At 47.7% G+C, this 16,108-nt stretch overlaps 1 protein-coding gene across 3 annotated transcripts in view; it reads left to right on the top strand.

The window, feature by feature from the left end:
* EPHB2 (EPH receptor B2) overlaps positions 1-7,029 on the top strand; it is a 24,638-nt gene extending 17,609 nt beyond the window's left edge. The window contains exons 6-15 of one of the 3 annotated variants that reach the window (XM_015812750.1): positions 1,090-1,252; positions 1,875-1,983; positions 2,658-2,722; positions 3,164-3,286; positions 3,979-4,226; positions 4,553-4,768; positions 5,436-5,585; positions 5,859-6,052; positions 6,356-6,511; positions 6,921-7,029. In XM_015812750.1, coding sequence (XP_015668236.1) covers positions 1,090-1,252; positions 1,875-1,983; positions 2,658-2,722; positions 3,164-3,286; positions 3,979-4,226; positions 4,553-4,768; positions 5,436-5,585; positions 5,859-6,052; positions 6,356-6,511; positions 6,921-7,029 — 1,533 coding nt within the window. Of the gene's footprint in view, positions 1-1,089; positions 1,266-1,874; positions 1,984-2,654; positions 2,780-3,160; positions 3,287-3,978; positions 4,227-4,552; positions 4,769-5,435; positions 5,586-5,858; positions 6,053-6,355; positions 6,512-6,920 lie in introns of all 3 variants that reach the window. The other 2 variants (XM_015812751.1, XM_029283488.1) reach the window with 2 other exon arrangements.
* The last annotated feature ends 9,079 nt before the right edge of the window (positions 7,030-16,108 follow it).

Raw genomic sequence — 16,108 nt, 5'->3', positions numbered from 1 at the left:
ACCTAGGGAGGATTTTATTTGGGGTTTATCTTTTAACAATTTGACAGAGACACAACTTTAAAATTTGATTTAATTCGGTTTTATCGGGGGGGAATGTATTTATGTTTTGTTTTAAATATGTTGTGCGCCGCCCTGAGTCCCGCTGGGAGAAGGGCGGCATATAAATTAAATTTATTATTATTATTATTATTATTATTTTTTTAATCCTCGGAAGGCATCCGTATGCTTTTTTGAGACAGGTTTTCCTTGCAGAATGCTCCTTTTAGTGGATAGATTGAAACCCAGATATATTTGTCCAGGGGTGGTAAGGAAGACTACTCCACTTCAGGAGAAAAGTGGATATTTTGGACATGAGAATGTGTTTTTTTGTTTTTTTTTTTAAAAAAGGCTAATTAAAATCGTGTTTAAATGGAGGCACCGCGCACCCTCCCCGTTTGAGATTACAAAAGCTGCATAATTCGCTCGGTGACCTATTTTCAGTTGCCAGGAGGAAACCAATGTGAGGAGGGGGTTTTTTGGGGGGGCAGCTGATGCTGCATAATTTTATCCCGTTGTTTTGTAGAAATTAGCCGCTCTCTTCTCTGCTCGGCTTTCCTCCCAGCAAAGGGACAAAACGCTTCCTCTTTTCCGCGGCTTTTCTATATTTTTTTTCTTTTTTGCAAATATTCACAAACACGCACCCAGGCTTGTGTTCATCCTCTTAGCAAGCCCATCATTTTAAAAAATATCGGCTGGAAGATGGCTAGGGATTGTGGTGCAATTGTAAAAAGTCTTCGGCACTGATCTCGCGCTTTCGTGAAATCAATCTTTTCAGAACCTACATATTTATAAATTTTAGAAAAGCAGAACATATTTCTTGGTTCAATCGTGGCCGATTCTTGGGAGTTTCTGTGGGGTTGGGCTGGATGACCTCACGGGCCCCCTCCCGGCTCCAAGGTCTGGTTTTTCTGCCCAATGCTGCATCATCCATCTGGGGGGGGGGAAAGCTAGGCAAATGCAACGGACATTTTTTTTGGCCGAAACAATGACCCCCCTTCTCTGTTCTTCTCCTCCTTTTTTAACCGGAATAACCGTGGTTGTGTTTTGTAGGATCTGAGCGAGTTTAATGCCACGGCGGTCAAGAGCTTCACCAATACGGTGACCGTCCCAAACCTCAAAGCCGGGACAATTTACGTCTTCCAGGTGCGAGCCCGCACAGTGGCCGGTTACGGACGCTACAGCGGGAAAATGTACTTCCAGACAATGACGGAAGGTGAGCGGCAGGGGTTTCTCCCCCCCTCCCCAATTAGAGGTTCCCCCCTCCCCAATCAATCGACAGAGCTCAATTGTGTCAAGGACTACCTGTATATCAGTTTTCTGGATTGTTGGGGAGCTCTAATGGTGGGTTTCTCTGCTGCCCGGGGGGTTGGACTAGATGACCTTGAGAGGTCCCTTTCATGCTTCTTTGAAATGAAAAGACATCAAATTTTGGACGGACACCAGGGAGGTTTTTGCCAAGGGAAGGAATTGTTTCATGCTTCCCTGTTTAAACCAAGGTTGGATGGCCATCAGAATGCTGTACCTGTGGGGTTTCTGCACCAGGCAGAGGGCTGGACTGGATGACCTCTGAGATCCCTTCCAATCTTTCCACTGCTGATTTCGTGATCTCATTTAAAAACCCTGCACCGAGCGTGGGGTTGGACTGGATGACCTCCCTAACCCTCTTCCAACCTTTCCCTCAAGGATTTCGTGATCTCATTTAAAAACCCTGCACCGAGCACGGGGTTGGACTGGATGACCTCTCGGGTCCCTCCTGATCTTCCCTTTCTGTGATCCTCTCTGCTGATGCCTCATTTTAATTTGTTTTCCTTTTTTTTTTTTGCATGCTGTTCCAGCCGAGTACCAAACCAGCATTCAGGAGAAGCTGCCTTTGATTATCGGTTCCTCGGCGGCAGGACTGGTCTTCCTCATCGCCCTGGTGGTCATCATCTTGGTTTGCAACAGGTGGGCAAGAATCGAGAACGAGGGCTTTTCCGAAGAAAGCAGAAAGAAACGTTTCAAAGAGGCTTCCGTTTTTCTGCCTCGTCTCGGGATACGGTTAGAACATCCCACATTTCCTGAGTTCCGTTTGTGGGTTGGCTTTCCCCCCTTTCTGCAACAGTTTTTAAGAAGAGATTGGACAATCGTTTGCTGGAAATGGAATAGGGTCTCCTGCCTGAGCAGGGGGTTGGACTAGATGACCTCCGAGGTCCCTTCCGACTCCGTTTTTCTATTCTGTTCTGCAGTTTTTCTATTCTCTATCTAAGAGATTATGTTTTTCAAGGAGAGATGGGAGAGATGGGACAAAGTCTCCTGCCTGGAGCAGGGGGTTGGACTAGAGGACCTCCAAGGTCCCAGCCAGCTCTCGGATTCTATGTACCTGGGAGCTTATGGGGGGGCTGGATAAGCCACCTGCTCTCTGCGCATACCTCACCTTTACTATATGTGCAACTCCATGCCTGATTTATACTGGGGCTAGTTCGGCTTCCGCAGGGCGAGGCGGGGCTTAAAGGGAGGGGTCTTTGTTGTGGGGGAGGAGAATAAAGGTTGGGCGGGTGGGGGGGACACATTGCTGAAGCCCACCCTTGCCCCCCTAGTCCATCTGCCTACCGTTCAGCACGGTGCTCTCCTTCCAGAAGACGTGGATTTGAGCGCAACGATTCGGAATACACCGACAAGCTGCAACACTACACCAGCGGCCACAGTATGTATGAATTTGAGGATGGGGCGAGGTTGGGGGGGCAGGAGGGAAGAGCAGCATGCACCCCCAAAATGTGCCGTTGGGGCGATAACCTGCACAGCCACTGACAAACACCAATAAGTCCCAGAGAAGCCCTGAGCGGTAGTCCTCAACAACGATTTGTTTAGTGACCTTTTTACTAGGGGAGGAGCTTCTGTTAGGCTTAACCAGGATTTCAAAAATGCACGGTGCGATGCCAAACCACAATTGGGGGCTTGCCTTTCTTGCAATTCTACGAGAGAGACGGGTTAAGCTCAATTGATGTTCCTGAATGACTGACGCTTATCCTAGCCTACCTCGCAGGGTGGGTTGTTGGGGAAGCGAAACAACTCCCCCCCTTAAACTAGGGCTTATCAACCGGGGGGGGAGCAAACGACAGATGTCGGCTTCTTCTCCTTTGAGCAGTTACTCCGGGGATGAAAATCTACATCGACCCCTTCACCTACGAGGACCCCAACGAGGCCGTCCGGGAGTTTGCCAAGGAGATAGACATCTCCTGCGTGAAAATCGAACAGGTGATCGGGGCAGGTGAGGCCGACCCCAGAGACTCTTGGGCGCTTCTGGTGATTTGTGTATTTGGCGCTGAGTTTGGCGAGGAGGAGGAGGAGGAGGAGGAGGAGGAGGACAACGACGACGACGACGACGACGACTGTGGGGTACTTTGATGCTCTCTGAATTTGGTAGTTTTCTGGCAGACGTTTCATGACCCAACTAGGTAATATCATCAGTGTTAGAAGGGAGTGGGTTTGCAGAGAGAGGGAGGAGAAAGGAGGGAGGAGGAGGAGGAGGAAGAAGAGGTAGAGGAAGAGGAAGAGGAGGAGGAAGAGGAGGAGGACTGAGAGTCCTTTGTGGTCTGAGCTTAGGGCTTTCCTTGCAGACGTTTCATGACCCAACTAGGGAACTTCATCAGTGCTAGCAACGATGATGTTACCTAGTTTGGGTCATGAAACATTTGCAAGAAAACAACCACCAAGGACCCCACAGTCGTCGTCGTCCTCCTCCTCCTCCACCTCCTCGAGGAGGAGGAGGAGGAGGAGGAGGAGGAGGAATGTTACCTATTTGGGTCATGAAACATCTGCAAGAAACCCCCCAAAGTCAGAGATAACCAAGGACCCCACATTTCAACCCTGAAAGGTAGAAATGTGAGATTTTGGGCGGTGTGTGTGTGTGAGAATAAATGTCTTTTTCTGCTCTTGATTTTCCCTCCCCCTCCCCCCCAGGAGAATTTGGCGAGGTCTGCAGCGGTCACCTGAAGCTGCCGGGCAAAAGGGAGAGCTTCGTAGCCATCAAGACCCTAAAATCGGGGTACACCGAGAAACAGCGGCGGGACTTCCTGAGCGAAGCCAGCATTATGGGTCAGTTTGACCACCCCAACGTGATCCACCTGGAGGGGGTGGTGACAAAAAGCCCCCCGGTTATGATAGTCACCGAATTCATGGAGAACGGGTCGTTGGATTCCTTCCTTCGGGTAAGACCCCCAAGTGGGGAGCAGCCGTTTCTTCCTCCTTCACAGGACCCCCGCCCTTAGGTCCAGGGTCTCCTGCTTGAGCTGGGGGTTGGATTGGAGGACCTCCAAGGCCCCTTCCAGCTCTATTCTGATTGATGATTTGAAGTCCGTCCCATGAATCCGGAAAAGAACTTGTTGAGGAGAACTTGTTCTACTTGAGTTCACTGTTTTGAGGACATCCGGTCTCCTGGCTCGGAGGTTCCTTGACCCCAGTGGCCAGCTCACACCTTCCCATCACCTGCCCTGGATCTCACACATCTTTCCTCTCCTCCTGTTCTTCTCTTCAGCAAAACGATGGCCAGTTTACGGTCATCCAGCTGGTGGGCATGCTCCGGGGCATCGCGGCTGGCATGAAGTATCTTGCTGACATGAACTACGTCCACCGTGACTTGGCAGCCCGTAACATTTTGGTCAACAGCAACCTGGTCTGCAAAGTTTCGGACTTTGGCCTCTCCCGATTCTTGGAAGATGACACCTCGGACCCCACTTACACCAGTGCTCTGGTAAGAGGGTGGAAGGAGGCTGGTTGGCCAAGACTTTGAAAGGTTATTGAAATAAGTCAAGGGACAAGCCAGGATTTGCTACCTAACATTTTCTGCTTCTGAGGAGCTGACATGAGGTCCTCAGGCTGCAGACTGGCCACTTCTAATGATCTGCAGATGACCTGAACGGCCATTTCCAGCCCACAATGGGACTTGTAGGCCAGGAGGACTGTTATGGAAGGAGACCTCCACTGATGGGTGAAGGTCCTCCTTCCTTGAAGATATCAAAGACTTGTCCTGAAGACAAGTGCCTCGTCACTCACTTGTGGCGATTTTGGGATCAGCTCATGACTTTTCCCTTCGGTTTCTCCAAATCCAAGTGGCTCATGGGTTTTGGAGTCTCAGCTCACAGTCTTGAACATCTGAGAAGAAGTTCCTTTGCTCCGCGTGGACCATCCTTCCTCAGAAACTGGCCTTTCTCATTGTACAATGAAGAGACCCGATCATTGTCCCTTCTTCAGAAGACAAGTCCTGTAGTACAGGGGTCTCCAACCTTGGTAACGTTAAGACTTGTGGATTTCTGGGGGAGTTGAAGTCCACGACTCTTAACGTTGCCAAGGTTGTAGACTTCTCCTGTGGTACACCCAATCCTTCTCGCACCCAATTCTTCTTCTTCTTCTCGTCACAGGGCGGTAAGATCCCAATCCGTTGGACGGCGCCCGAAGCCATCCAGTACCGAAAGTTCACTTCTGCCAGCGATGTGTGGAGCTATGGGATCGTCATGTGGGAAGTAACATCCTATGGGGAGAGACCTTATTGGGATATGACCAACCAGGATGTAAGTCACAGCTTTGAAACATCTGAGGAAGCCTTGGAGGTTATAGATGGGTAGGACCTCTGGTGATGTCATCGCCTGTAACATAGGGAGCAGACAATGAGGATTTCTTCCCCCAGAAATTATGGGTTGTGAGAATTCTTCCAATGTTTCTAGGAGGCCTTCAGCCCAACCGTTCCTCCTAACTCAAAGTCTTTCTCATCTTCAACTATGTTGTTTTCTGGCCATAATAACAGTTGGTTGGATGGGATTTGTCACCTAAACCACCATTTGCAGGTAATCAATGCCATTGAGCAAGACTACCGATTACCACCGCCCATGGATTGTCCCAGCGCTCTCCATCAGCTCATGCTGGACTGCTGGCAGAAGGACCGCAACCACCGGCCGAAGTTTGGACAGATTGTCAACACCCTAGACAAGATGATCCGAAACCCCAACAGCCTGAAAGCCATGGCACCCCTTTCCTCAGGGTAAGGAAGCAGAGTCTTGAACTTTGACCCGGAAGAAGACTTTAGGTCTTCTTCATTCGTCGGAGGTAGTCCTCGACTTACAACTGTTCATTTAGTGACCGTTCAAAGTTACAACCGTGCGGATTCGCTTAACAACCGCGGCAGGAAAGGTGGTAAAACAGGGCGGAATGTGCTTAGCTAGTGCCTCGCTTAGCAACGGAAAATTTGGGGCTCACTTGTGGCTGTTAAGTCGAGGGCGACCTGCATCTGACAGGCTGGTGGTAAACTGAAATTGAAATGAATTTAATGTCGTTGACCTTGCAGGATTAATCTGCCCTTGCTGGACCGGACGATTCCAGATTACTCCAGCTTCAACACAGTGGACGAGTGGCTGGAGGCCATTAAGATGGGCCAGTACAAAGAGAATTTTGACAGCAACGGCTTCTCCAGTTTCGACTTAGTTTCCCAGATGACGATGGAGTAAGAGCACGGAACGTGAAATTGGGAAATCAGTTGTATTTTACGAGTATAAAATAAAGTACAGGTAGTCCTTGACTTGCAAGAATTTGTTTAGTGACGAGCAAAGTCAATGGGGGAAGCTGAATAGAATAGAATACAGAAATAGAATACAATACAAGAATAGAACACAATACAATACAAGAATAGAACACAATACAATACAAGAATAGAACACAGTACAATACAAGGATAGAATACAATACAATACAAGAATAGAATACAATACAATACAAGAATAGAACACAATACAAGAATAGAATAGAATACAAGAATACAATACAATACAAAATATAGAATATGCAATACAAAACATACAATGCAATACAATCTCTCCCTAATCTTCCTCCCTCTGCTCTTTTCCCGGCCCCAGAGACATCTTGCGAGTCGGAGTGACGCTGGCCGGTCACCAAAAAAAGATCCTGAACAGCGTCCAGGTGATGCGCACGCAGATGAGCCAGATCCAGTCCGTGGAAGTTTGAGACGTGCTTCTTGTACACGGCCACGGGGTCCCGCTCCCGCGTGGTCCTAATGTGTGTCCAGGTTTCCTAGGGGGGCCTTGGGCTCCCCAAACAGACATGGAGCGCCGCGCGGCCACAGACTCTGAACAGATCAGCGCAACCCTGGATTTCTTACTTAGGAGGACACGTCCAAACCCCACGTCGTCGACGTGGACCTTCTCCTCAAGGGCTAAAGTCGGGGAAGGGACGTCAAGCAGCCCTTCTCGGCCTCCTCACCTTGTCCATCCTTCAAACAAGACGGTCCAGCATCGATATCCACACCGGAGGTCCCCGAACATCTAAGAGTGGAGCTGTGGAGGCTTCATCTCATCCAGGTTTTGGTGGACGGTGATCTTTGGGCCGGACCGAAGAAGGGCGAGAGATAGGAGGTTGTTGTCCTCGACAACAAGAGACGTTACCCATGGATGGGTCTTTTGAAACCCACTTCCCTTTTGAAGGACAGAAGCTTTTTAAAAAAATAATAATAATAATTTGATGTCTTCTCCAACCCTTTTTCCTGGGTCCGAAGGAGCTTCCGACGGTTCGGGTGGGACCTTGATGGTTGGGATTGGCACAACCTGGAACAGCTCCTCTTTGCACCCCGAGCTGCAGCTCTGACACACACTCAAGATGTTCACAAGGCCTTCCTCCCTTGTCGTGTGTTGTAGACTTGACGTGTTTTTTCTTTGTTGTTGTGGTGGCGGTTGTCCTTGTTTCCTCCTTGGCAGTGGGGTCCCCAGGGGGGTTGCGTTGTTTTCGCTCTCCTCCGAATGCAAAAAAAAAAATAATTGTGTTTCTCCTGGACCCTCTCCTCCAAATCAGCATTTCCAGGGGGGTGGAGGCAGGCATTTACACCACGTTGCTCCCAAGTCTGTGTATATTTGTGTGTGAGTGTGTGTGAAAAAAAAAAAGAGCACTTCCGGGAGGAGGCAAGCGTTTACACCACGTTGCCCCCAAATGTGTCTGTATATTTGTGGGTGTGTGTGAGAGACAGGTCCTATTTTTTTTTTTCATTTGCATTTGTACTTGCTGAGCCCGTCTGATACACGTCGTCCTCAACTTACAACAGTTTGTTTAGTGACTGTTCAAAGTTACGATGGCACTGAAAAAAAAAGCCACTTAGGAACCATTTTTCACCCTTAATGACCGTCGCGGCATCCCTAGGGTCACGGGATCAAAATTCATCCACTTGGCACGACTGACTCGTATTTACGACGGTCGCAGCGTCTCCGGGGGTCACGTGATCCCCTTTTGCAGCCAGCAAAGTCAGCGGGGGGGGACCTGGTTCGCTTAGCGACTGTGTGACTCACAACCGCGGCAACAACGGTGGCGAGAAAGGTCGTCAAATGGGGCAAAACTCACTGAACAATGGCCTTGCTTGGCAGCATCCGGGGACTTCAACTCCCAGAATTCTCCATGCTCAATGGGGCATCCTGGGCATTGAAGTTCCCCCAGCCTGTTGGTTTTTGCAGCTTGGCTCTGCTCTGCGTGTGCAAAATTCTCGTTTTTTAATCCTCCCCCTCATCTGCCCACCTGTCCTGAGGCTGCCCCACCTTCCACTGGACTGAGCAATAAAATGCCAGGCTTATGGGTATGGTGATCCTTCTGAGCGGAGGGCTGTTGTGCAAGAAAGGAGGTGATTTAAGGGTGGGCAAAAGGGCTGGTTTTGTTCCAGGCTTGGAAGAGATGCCGTCAAGAATGGTCCACCCGAGCCTTTAATCTGGAAGGGGACATTATTCTCTTTAGATAATTATAGATCGCCATCTTCAAACCACCAGTCCAAACACTGGAAGTTTTTAAGAAGAGACCGGACAGCCATTTGTCTGAAATGGTATAGGGTTTCCCTGCCTGAGCAGGGGGTTGGACTAGATGACCTCCAAGGTCCCTTCCAACTTTATTATTATTATTATTAAACTGCCAGTAGGGAGGAGAAGTGGCTGCAAACAGGGAATATTTATTTAAAATTGAGAAAATGTTTTGTTCTCCTGTCTGTAATTTCTTTTGGGTTTTGTGTATGTGTGTGTGTGTGTGTGTGTGTGTAGAATTGGAGACTTTTGAACTTTGAACCTTCCCGGAACCGTCCTGCGCCCGCCTGCTTGAAGCTTCACGAAGATGCGTCTCAATTCATCGGCAGGTTTCCCCCCGTCTGAGGGACACTGTTTTGGTCCCTGGCCATTTTTCTTCTTTACCCTTGACAGTATTTGTATTTTTTACAAAAGGAAAAATTATATATATATATATATATATGTAAATAACAGGTGGTTTTCCCAGGCCCTTCTCACCCAAGGGTGCGTCTTCCATGCCGTCCAAGGCCTTCTCTGAACTCCGTCGGACATCTTTGGGGGTGTCCCCGGGAAAGAGGAGAAGGAAGAAATGAAATCCCATGTATTTATAAAAAAAAATTAAAAAAAAAGGCAGAAGCCACTACTCCGAGATCTTTGTAGGAGTATTTTTAAGAAGACATTTTTTTTGTTTTTTTTCCAAAATAAATGTGAAGTGTGAACGTCTGGACCAGTTCTTCTTTCCTGGGTTTTGGGTTGATTTTTTGATCGTCTGGGTGGAGTTGGAAGGAGAAAGCACGAAACTGGAAACCTCTCCAGGTTGGAAGTCCCCTGGGAGTAGCATCACCACAAGGTTTTTGCGAAAACCTGGTCAATTGTTGGGGGACATTGATCGCCGAACGGGGTGGGGAGAAGCAAGACAAGCCCCCCCCCCAAATTTGGCTGAGGGTGCCTGCTCAAAATCCATCACAAGGGATTGTGATGGCGTGAGGTTGTCCAATGCCCCAATAGCAGAGATGGTCTCTTGAACTATAGAAGACCCCCCCTTTACAAGTAGTCCTTGATTTACGACAGTTCGTTACAGTTCCCTACAGGTTTTCAAAAACAGAACTGGGCAAGCATTTGTCCAGGATGGTTATAAGGTCTCCTGCCTTGGGCAGGTGGGGTTGGACTAGAAGACCTCCCTTGTCCCCAACTCATCCCCCTGTCTAGCCACGTTGCAAATCCAGGATCCCAACCCAAGGAGAGCCGTCCTGGAACCGCGTTCAAAGCTTTTGGTGAACAGTGGGAGAGGAAATTGAGACTCTCTTCCACCACACACACACACACACACACACACACCCCTTCTGCTGTCTTCTGGGGGAAGAAGCCACCCATGCGTAATGCTTCGATCTTCTCCAATTAACTTTGCTTTCTCTCAACAAGGATTTTCACACCCCTGGTCTGCTCGGCAAAATAGACCTTTGGAGCGTGATGCAACCTGGCAGGGGAAGGACAGGGCGGCCGCGCAGGTGTCCCGGCCCGATTCGTTCCCACGCCGGCCTCCTAATTGGTGCAGAGACACAAAAGGACATTGTGACATGTTTCAGTCGCCCAGGATGGGCCTTCCGGAACAGCTGAGGTGGATTTGTGTGGCCTTGAACGGAGTCCTCCCCGTTTGATGGATATTACTCCTGATGTGGCCTCTTTCATTGGTGCCAACAGTGCGAAAGGGCAGTGAACTCTTGATGACTCCTCCGAAGGACAAGCTTCCATGGGTTCAAAAGTTCAGGGCTCATCAAGAGAGATCATCTTCCATCTCAAGAAGGGAAGGGGGGGTGAGATCGGAGGTTGGCCTTCAGCCCAAGGGACCGTGCCTTTCACGTGACCCCAGAGGCGGGAGGATTGGTGGAACCATCTCCTCAGAAGATGACAAGCTATGATTGATACTGTGAAAGGATGCCCCGAGCCTACTCATCGGGCGGAGGGTGGTGGGCTTTCCAAGCAACTCATCTTGAGATGAGGATGGAGAAGCAAAGTGGGAGGAGCCACATACACCCCTTTCTCTTAACATGTGCAAAAATTTAGGGCAGAGACTCCATCGGCAATATTTGCCCATCACTGTAGGCTTCACTTAACAAACAAGGACGTTTGTGGACCAACAGAGAAGAAAGAAAACCCAGGGATTTCTCATGCATGGAAGGACATCTGTTGTCACCCCGTGACAGGTTGGCCTCTGGCCATCCATGGCTACATCCAAACGCATTTGCAACTGTCTGAAACAAAGCCTTCTTCCCAGGCCAAGATGTTGGGTTGATGGACCAGAGAATGCAGCTGTCAAAAAAGCCAACACAGTCCTAGGCTGCATTAACAGAGGGATAGAATCAAGATCACGTGAAGTGTTAATACCACCTTACAAGGCCTTGGTAAGGCCACACTTGGAATACGGCATCCAGTTTTGGTCAGCATGATGTAAAAAAGACGTTGAGACTCTAGAAAGAATGCAGAGAAGAGCAACGATGATGATTAGGGGACTGGAGGCTAAAACATATGAAGAATGGTTTGCAGGAATTGGGCATGTCTAGTTTAATAAAAACATTTAACTGTGGGTAGGGAAGCGTTCCAATAATAGAAAAAGGAAGAAACAGTTTCAAATTTGAGTCAATTTTCTTCCACTGGGCAAGACACTAAGTATCAGAAACTCTATTATAACATTTTAGTAGAATCCCTTGAAAGCAAAGCAAAGCAAAGCAAAACAAACCAATCCTGGATTTTTTTTCTTAAAGAAAAAAAAAGATGGAAAAAAAAATAACAAATTCAAAATAAAACCAAGGGCTGCTTGGCAAGATTGTGACAGAGTGGAGAAGATGCAAACAAAAAAAAAACAGAAAAAGAGCTTTGAATTTTAGGTGGAGGGACGACCCACCAACCACAAGGGCAATCTGTTGCAAGAGAGGCAATCCCCATCACACACCCCCACACCAAGGCTGGCTTATGGGACCTGTAGTCCAAAGCATCTCCTATACCAGGGGTCTTCCAACTTGGCCCTTTGATGACCGGTGGACTTCAACTCCCAGAATTCCTCAGCCAGGCACACATGCATATAACCATAATTTTATTTTTATTATTATTTGTTGTATGCATTACATTTTCAGATTTTTATTTTTATTTTTTGTAAAAACAGCGAGCCTTTTAAGCGGGGGGGGGGAAATGCTCAACACGAGCCAAAAAAAAAAAAAAAAAGCTCTGTTGCAAGAAGGGAGCATCCTGATCGCCTTCACCTGTGCGGCCGAGGCCCACCTGGCCGTGATGAGCCGCCTCGCGCGCCGCGGCCGTCTCCATGGCAACCGCTGCGCGAGCCCGGGAAGCACCTGTGTTTTGAGCGCGCGCCTTTCCCGCCCAGCGCCCTCGGACCGCCTCGCGGGCTCTTTTCTGCACGCCCATCTCGCCCTTTGATTGGCTGCTCCGAAAACGCGTCCCCTCGGATTGGCTGAGCGGCCTGTCTCCTCTCCGAGAGGCGGGGACTTTTAAAAACTCGGCGGTCTCCTCAGACTGAGTGCAAAAAGCGAAGCGGGCAGCAGACTCCGCTCCCGCGTCTCTCGTTCCCCGCAAGGGACGACGGCTGCGGGGCTCCGGGGGGCTAAAAAGCCTCTCCCTCCGGCGCCCCCGCGGCCCAAGCCCTCGAGCTCGAGGCCGGGCAGGGCCTTTTGAGCTCTGAGGTAATTCTAGCGGAGGCTTTTCTACGTTGTAAGGCGCCTGAGGGGAGCCTGAGGGGAGCGCGAGCTCTTGAGCTAATTAACAGCACCTGTGGTGATTTTAAGCGCGGCGCGTGTTCTTTTGGAGTAAAACGCCGAGGGTGGCTGAGGTAATATCTCAACGGTGTTTTATTCACACGACGCCAAATACCACAGGTCGCTAAAGATACTTATCTCAAGTCTTCGCAAATGGCTGGGTCTTGAATTAATTCTAGTCAAAGCTCAAGTTCTTAAAATTTTGGTGGAACCTCAGCCATGTCCTTTTAAAAAGGACCAACCCCCCCCCCACAGGTGAATGAAGAGTTAAAATGAGGTTTGAAGATAAAATTGCCTCAGGAGCAGACCTTCCTCTCAGGAATAAAGTGAATTCCTTAGGGAATTTTAGCCAGGACTTCCAAGTTCTTAGAATAAAATTTTGGTGAAACCTGAAGTAATTTCAGCCATGTCCTTGCAGTAAGCTGAGGCAATTTTAGGCAGGTGTGGTTCAAAGGGCTAAACTGCCACAGGTGAACAAGCTTTAAAATGAGCTTAAAGGCAAAATGGCTTCAGTCCCTGGAGTTGCCCTTTCTTGAATAAAGTCAGCTCTTGGGACCTGAGGAAGTTTTAGTCAAGGCTCAAATCCTTAAAAGAAGCAGAACATGTAGAGGACTAGTGGCTTCAAGTAAGTAAAGGCAAAAGTTAACTAAAATTACTTCAGGTCCTGGAGTTGACCTTACTTTCTTGAAATAAAGTCAGGTCTTGAAATAATCTTGAGATAATTTTAGCCAAGGTGCACATTTTAAAATATTGGTGGAATCTTCCTTTTAGAAGGACCAAACCACCATTGGCAAGTCAGAATTAAAAATAGTTTTAAAGGTAAAGATAAAATTACTCAGGAGCTGACCTTGCTCTCAGGAATAAAGTGATGTCTTGGGACCTGAGTTAACTTTAGTGGGCTCAGGTCCTTAAAAGAAGCAAAATATGTAGAGGACTAGCTACTTCAAGGAATTAAATAAAAAAAGTTAACTAAAATTACTTCAGGTGAGGGAATTGGACTTATTTTCTTGAAATAAAGTCAATTCTGGAGGCCTGAAGTAATTTTAGCCAAGGCTCAGGTTCTTAGAATAAAATACTGGTGGAACCTGAGATAATCTCAGCCTGGACAGCCATTTGTCTGAAATGGTATAGGGTTTCCTGTCTGAGCAGGGGGTTGGACTAGATGACCTCCAAGGTCCCTTCCAACTTTATTATTATTATGTCCTTTTAAAAGGGACCCAAACCACCACAGGGAATAAGAGTTAACATTAGCTTGGGGGTAAAGTCTGAAAAAATCTTTGCCATGTCCTTGCAGGCTAAAAAAGTACTTCAAGTAAGTAGAGGTGAAAGTTAACTAAAATTACTTCAGGCCCAGGCCCTGGCTTAACTCTCAGGAAATTGCTTCAGTGCCTGGAGTTGCCCTTATTTTCTCCCAAGTCAACTCTTGGGACCTGAGGAAATTTTAGTCAAGGCTCAAGTCCTTAAAAGAAGCAAAACATGTAAAAAAAACCCGACTAATTGCATGGTCTGAAGAATTCTCAAGGGGACAATGTTCAATTCATTGTATATTGTCTTCTTTCACTCCTAGGATAAAACACAAAAATCCCCTTTTGATTGATTGATTGCTTTTCTAGTCTTTGAACATAAGCTGGTCATTTAGTGACGTTGATTTTTTGTTTATTTCAAAGGCATGAATCCATATAGACGAAGAAGAAGACATCAACAGTAAGAGAGATGGTTTAATTCACTCTCCAGTATATCATGAAAGTGTGGAAGCCTGGCAGATACTGTTTGCAACATGTTTATTCCTGCAAAAATTGTTTACAAAGTATCAATGGTAAAAAAAAATAATTCTGAGCTGTCACAATTTTAGCTATTGGCTGCGGTTCTTAGAATTAGACAGGGTCCTGGGAGCATCCCACATACCAACACACATGGCGATGGTGGTGATGCCCCCCCTGGTGGAGGTCTTTCGGTCCCTGAGCTCCCACTCTGCGACACTCACACTGAATGAGCCGGGGAAGCAAATTGCTACCTGTCTCATTGAATCCCTGAGCAAACACTGTGGGGGACTCACACTGGAAGTCCTCTCTGGGGTGGGGCTGGGTGACCCTTTCAGTCCCTGAGCACGCACTGAGGGGGAAATCACACTGGACGAGTGAACAGCGTCCACTCCTCCAGTGCCTGAGGACCCCCTCAGTGAGACTCAAACTGGAAGGCGATCCTCTGGAATCGCCTCACACTAGATAGAAATAAGGCGTCCTGGGTGCTCTCTGAGCTTGGTGGTTTTCTTGTAGACGTTTCATTAGCAAACTAGGGAACATCATCAGTGCTAGTAGAAGGGAGTGTGGTTTGCTGTCAGTTTATGTTCAAGTAGCTTCTTTCAGTGTTGTTGAAAATGGTCTTGGAGGTCCTTTGTTCTGCTATTTGTTGTTAGATTCTTTGACTGTTCCTTAATTGCGTGATGGTTTTTAGAACCCGAAATAAAACCTCAAAGGCCCTTTTTAATATTAGCTGTGGCCGTTGATCTATAAAAGAGGTTAGGGTTTTCTAGCTTTGCAGACTGAGCGGAGGAAGAATTGCACGCCTGCTGCCAAAAGTTCCTCGAAAGAGACAACGCTTGCTGGGCACGACTGAGGAAGAAACAAAAGCAGAAGAAGAAAGAAGAAAGAAGAGAGCATGAAAATGTCTCCAGCTCAAGCCCTGTTAGCCTCCGGCTGTGATGTGGCCTCCTACGCTGTGAGGTAAGTTTAGCCGAGTCTTGTATTCTTCAAAGTTTTGGGATATGGAGGGAGGTGGATGCTCTTCCATAGTTGACGGTCCTTCCTAGGTAAGTAACACCTGCAAATGGGTTATAGTAAGGAGTGTGTACTGTGCATTCTTAGGAGTAAAACTCCAATGGCAGCTGAAGTAATATTTGGGGTTTTTTATCTCAAAGGCCTGTTCTCTGCACCACCTTAGAAGACAGAAGACTCAGTCGTCAGCCTGCAGCGTCGATGGAAGAAGGAGGGATGGACCTTTAGATGATAGATTTTATACCATTTTTGCCTGCTGTAAATTTAGCCATGGCAATGGTTATTAGAACCAAAAAAAAGCACCTCAATGGCCCTTTTTAATCCTAGGCATGGCTGTTGATGGATTATAGATTTTATAGTTTTCTGCCTGGAGTAAACTTAGCCCTGGCGATGGTTCTTAGAACCAGAAAGAAAACCTCATTGGCACTTTTAAATGACCAGTGTGTGGCCAGTGCTTGGTAATAGATTTTAGAGCATTCTTGCCTGGCATAAATTTAGCCATGGCGATGGTTGTTAGAACCAAAAAAATCTCAATGGCCCTTTTTAATCCTAGGCGTGGCTGTTGATGGATTATAGAATGCTACTTCACCGTCAATCACAACTGACTTTTAGAAGAATTGCTGAAACTATAAGAGACTTTTGGTTCTAAGAGATCCGGCTGCTTCTGACATTATTTCTCAGGGGGTGAAGGTGGGAGGGAAGCGATCCAAAAGGATTCCCACCATCCAGTTTGAGA

The sequence above is a fragment of the Protobothrops mucrosquamatus genome, unplaced genomic scaffold, assembly GCF_001527695.2.
Source record: "Protobothrops mucrosquamatus isolate PMUCROS unplaced genomic scaffold, P.Mucros_1.0 scaffold109, whole genome shotgun sequence".
Taxonomy (NCBI): domain Eukaryota; kingdom Metazoa; phylum Chordata; class Lepidosauria; order Squamata; family Viperidae; genus Protobothrops; species Protobothrops mucrosquamatus.
Note: the sequence above shows the minus strand (reverse complement) of the source record. Positions and strands in the feature narration are given on the sequence as shown.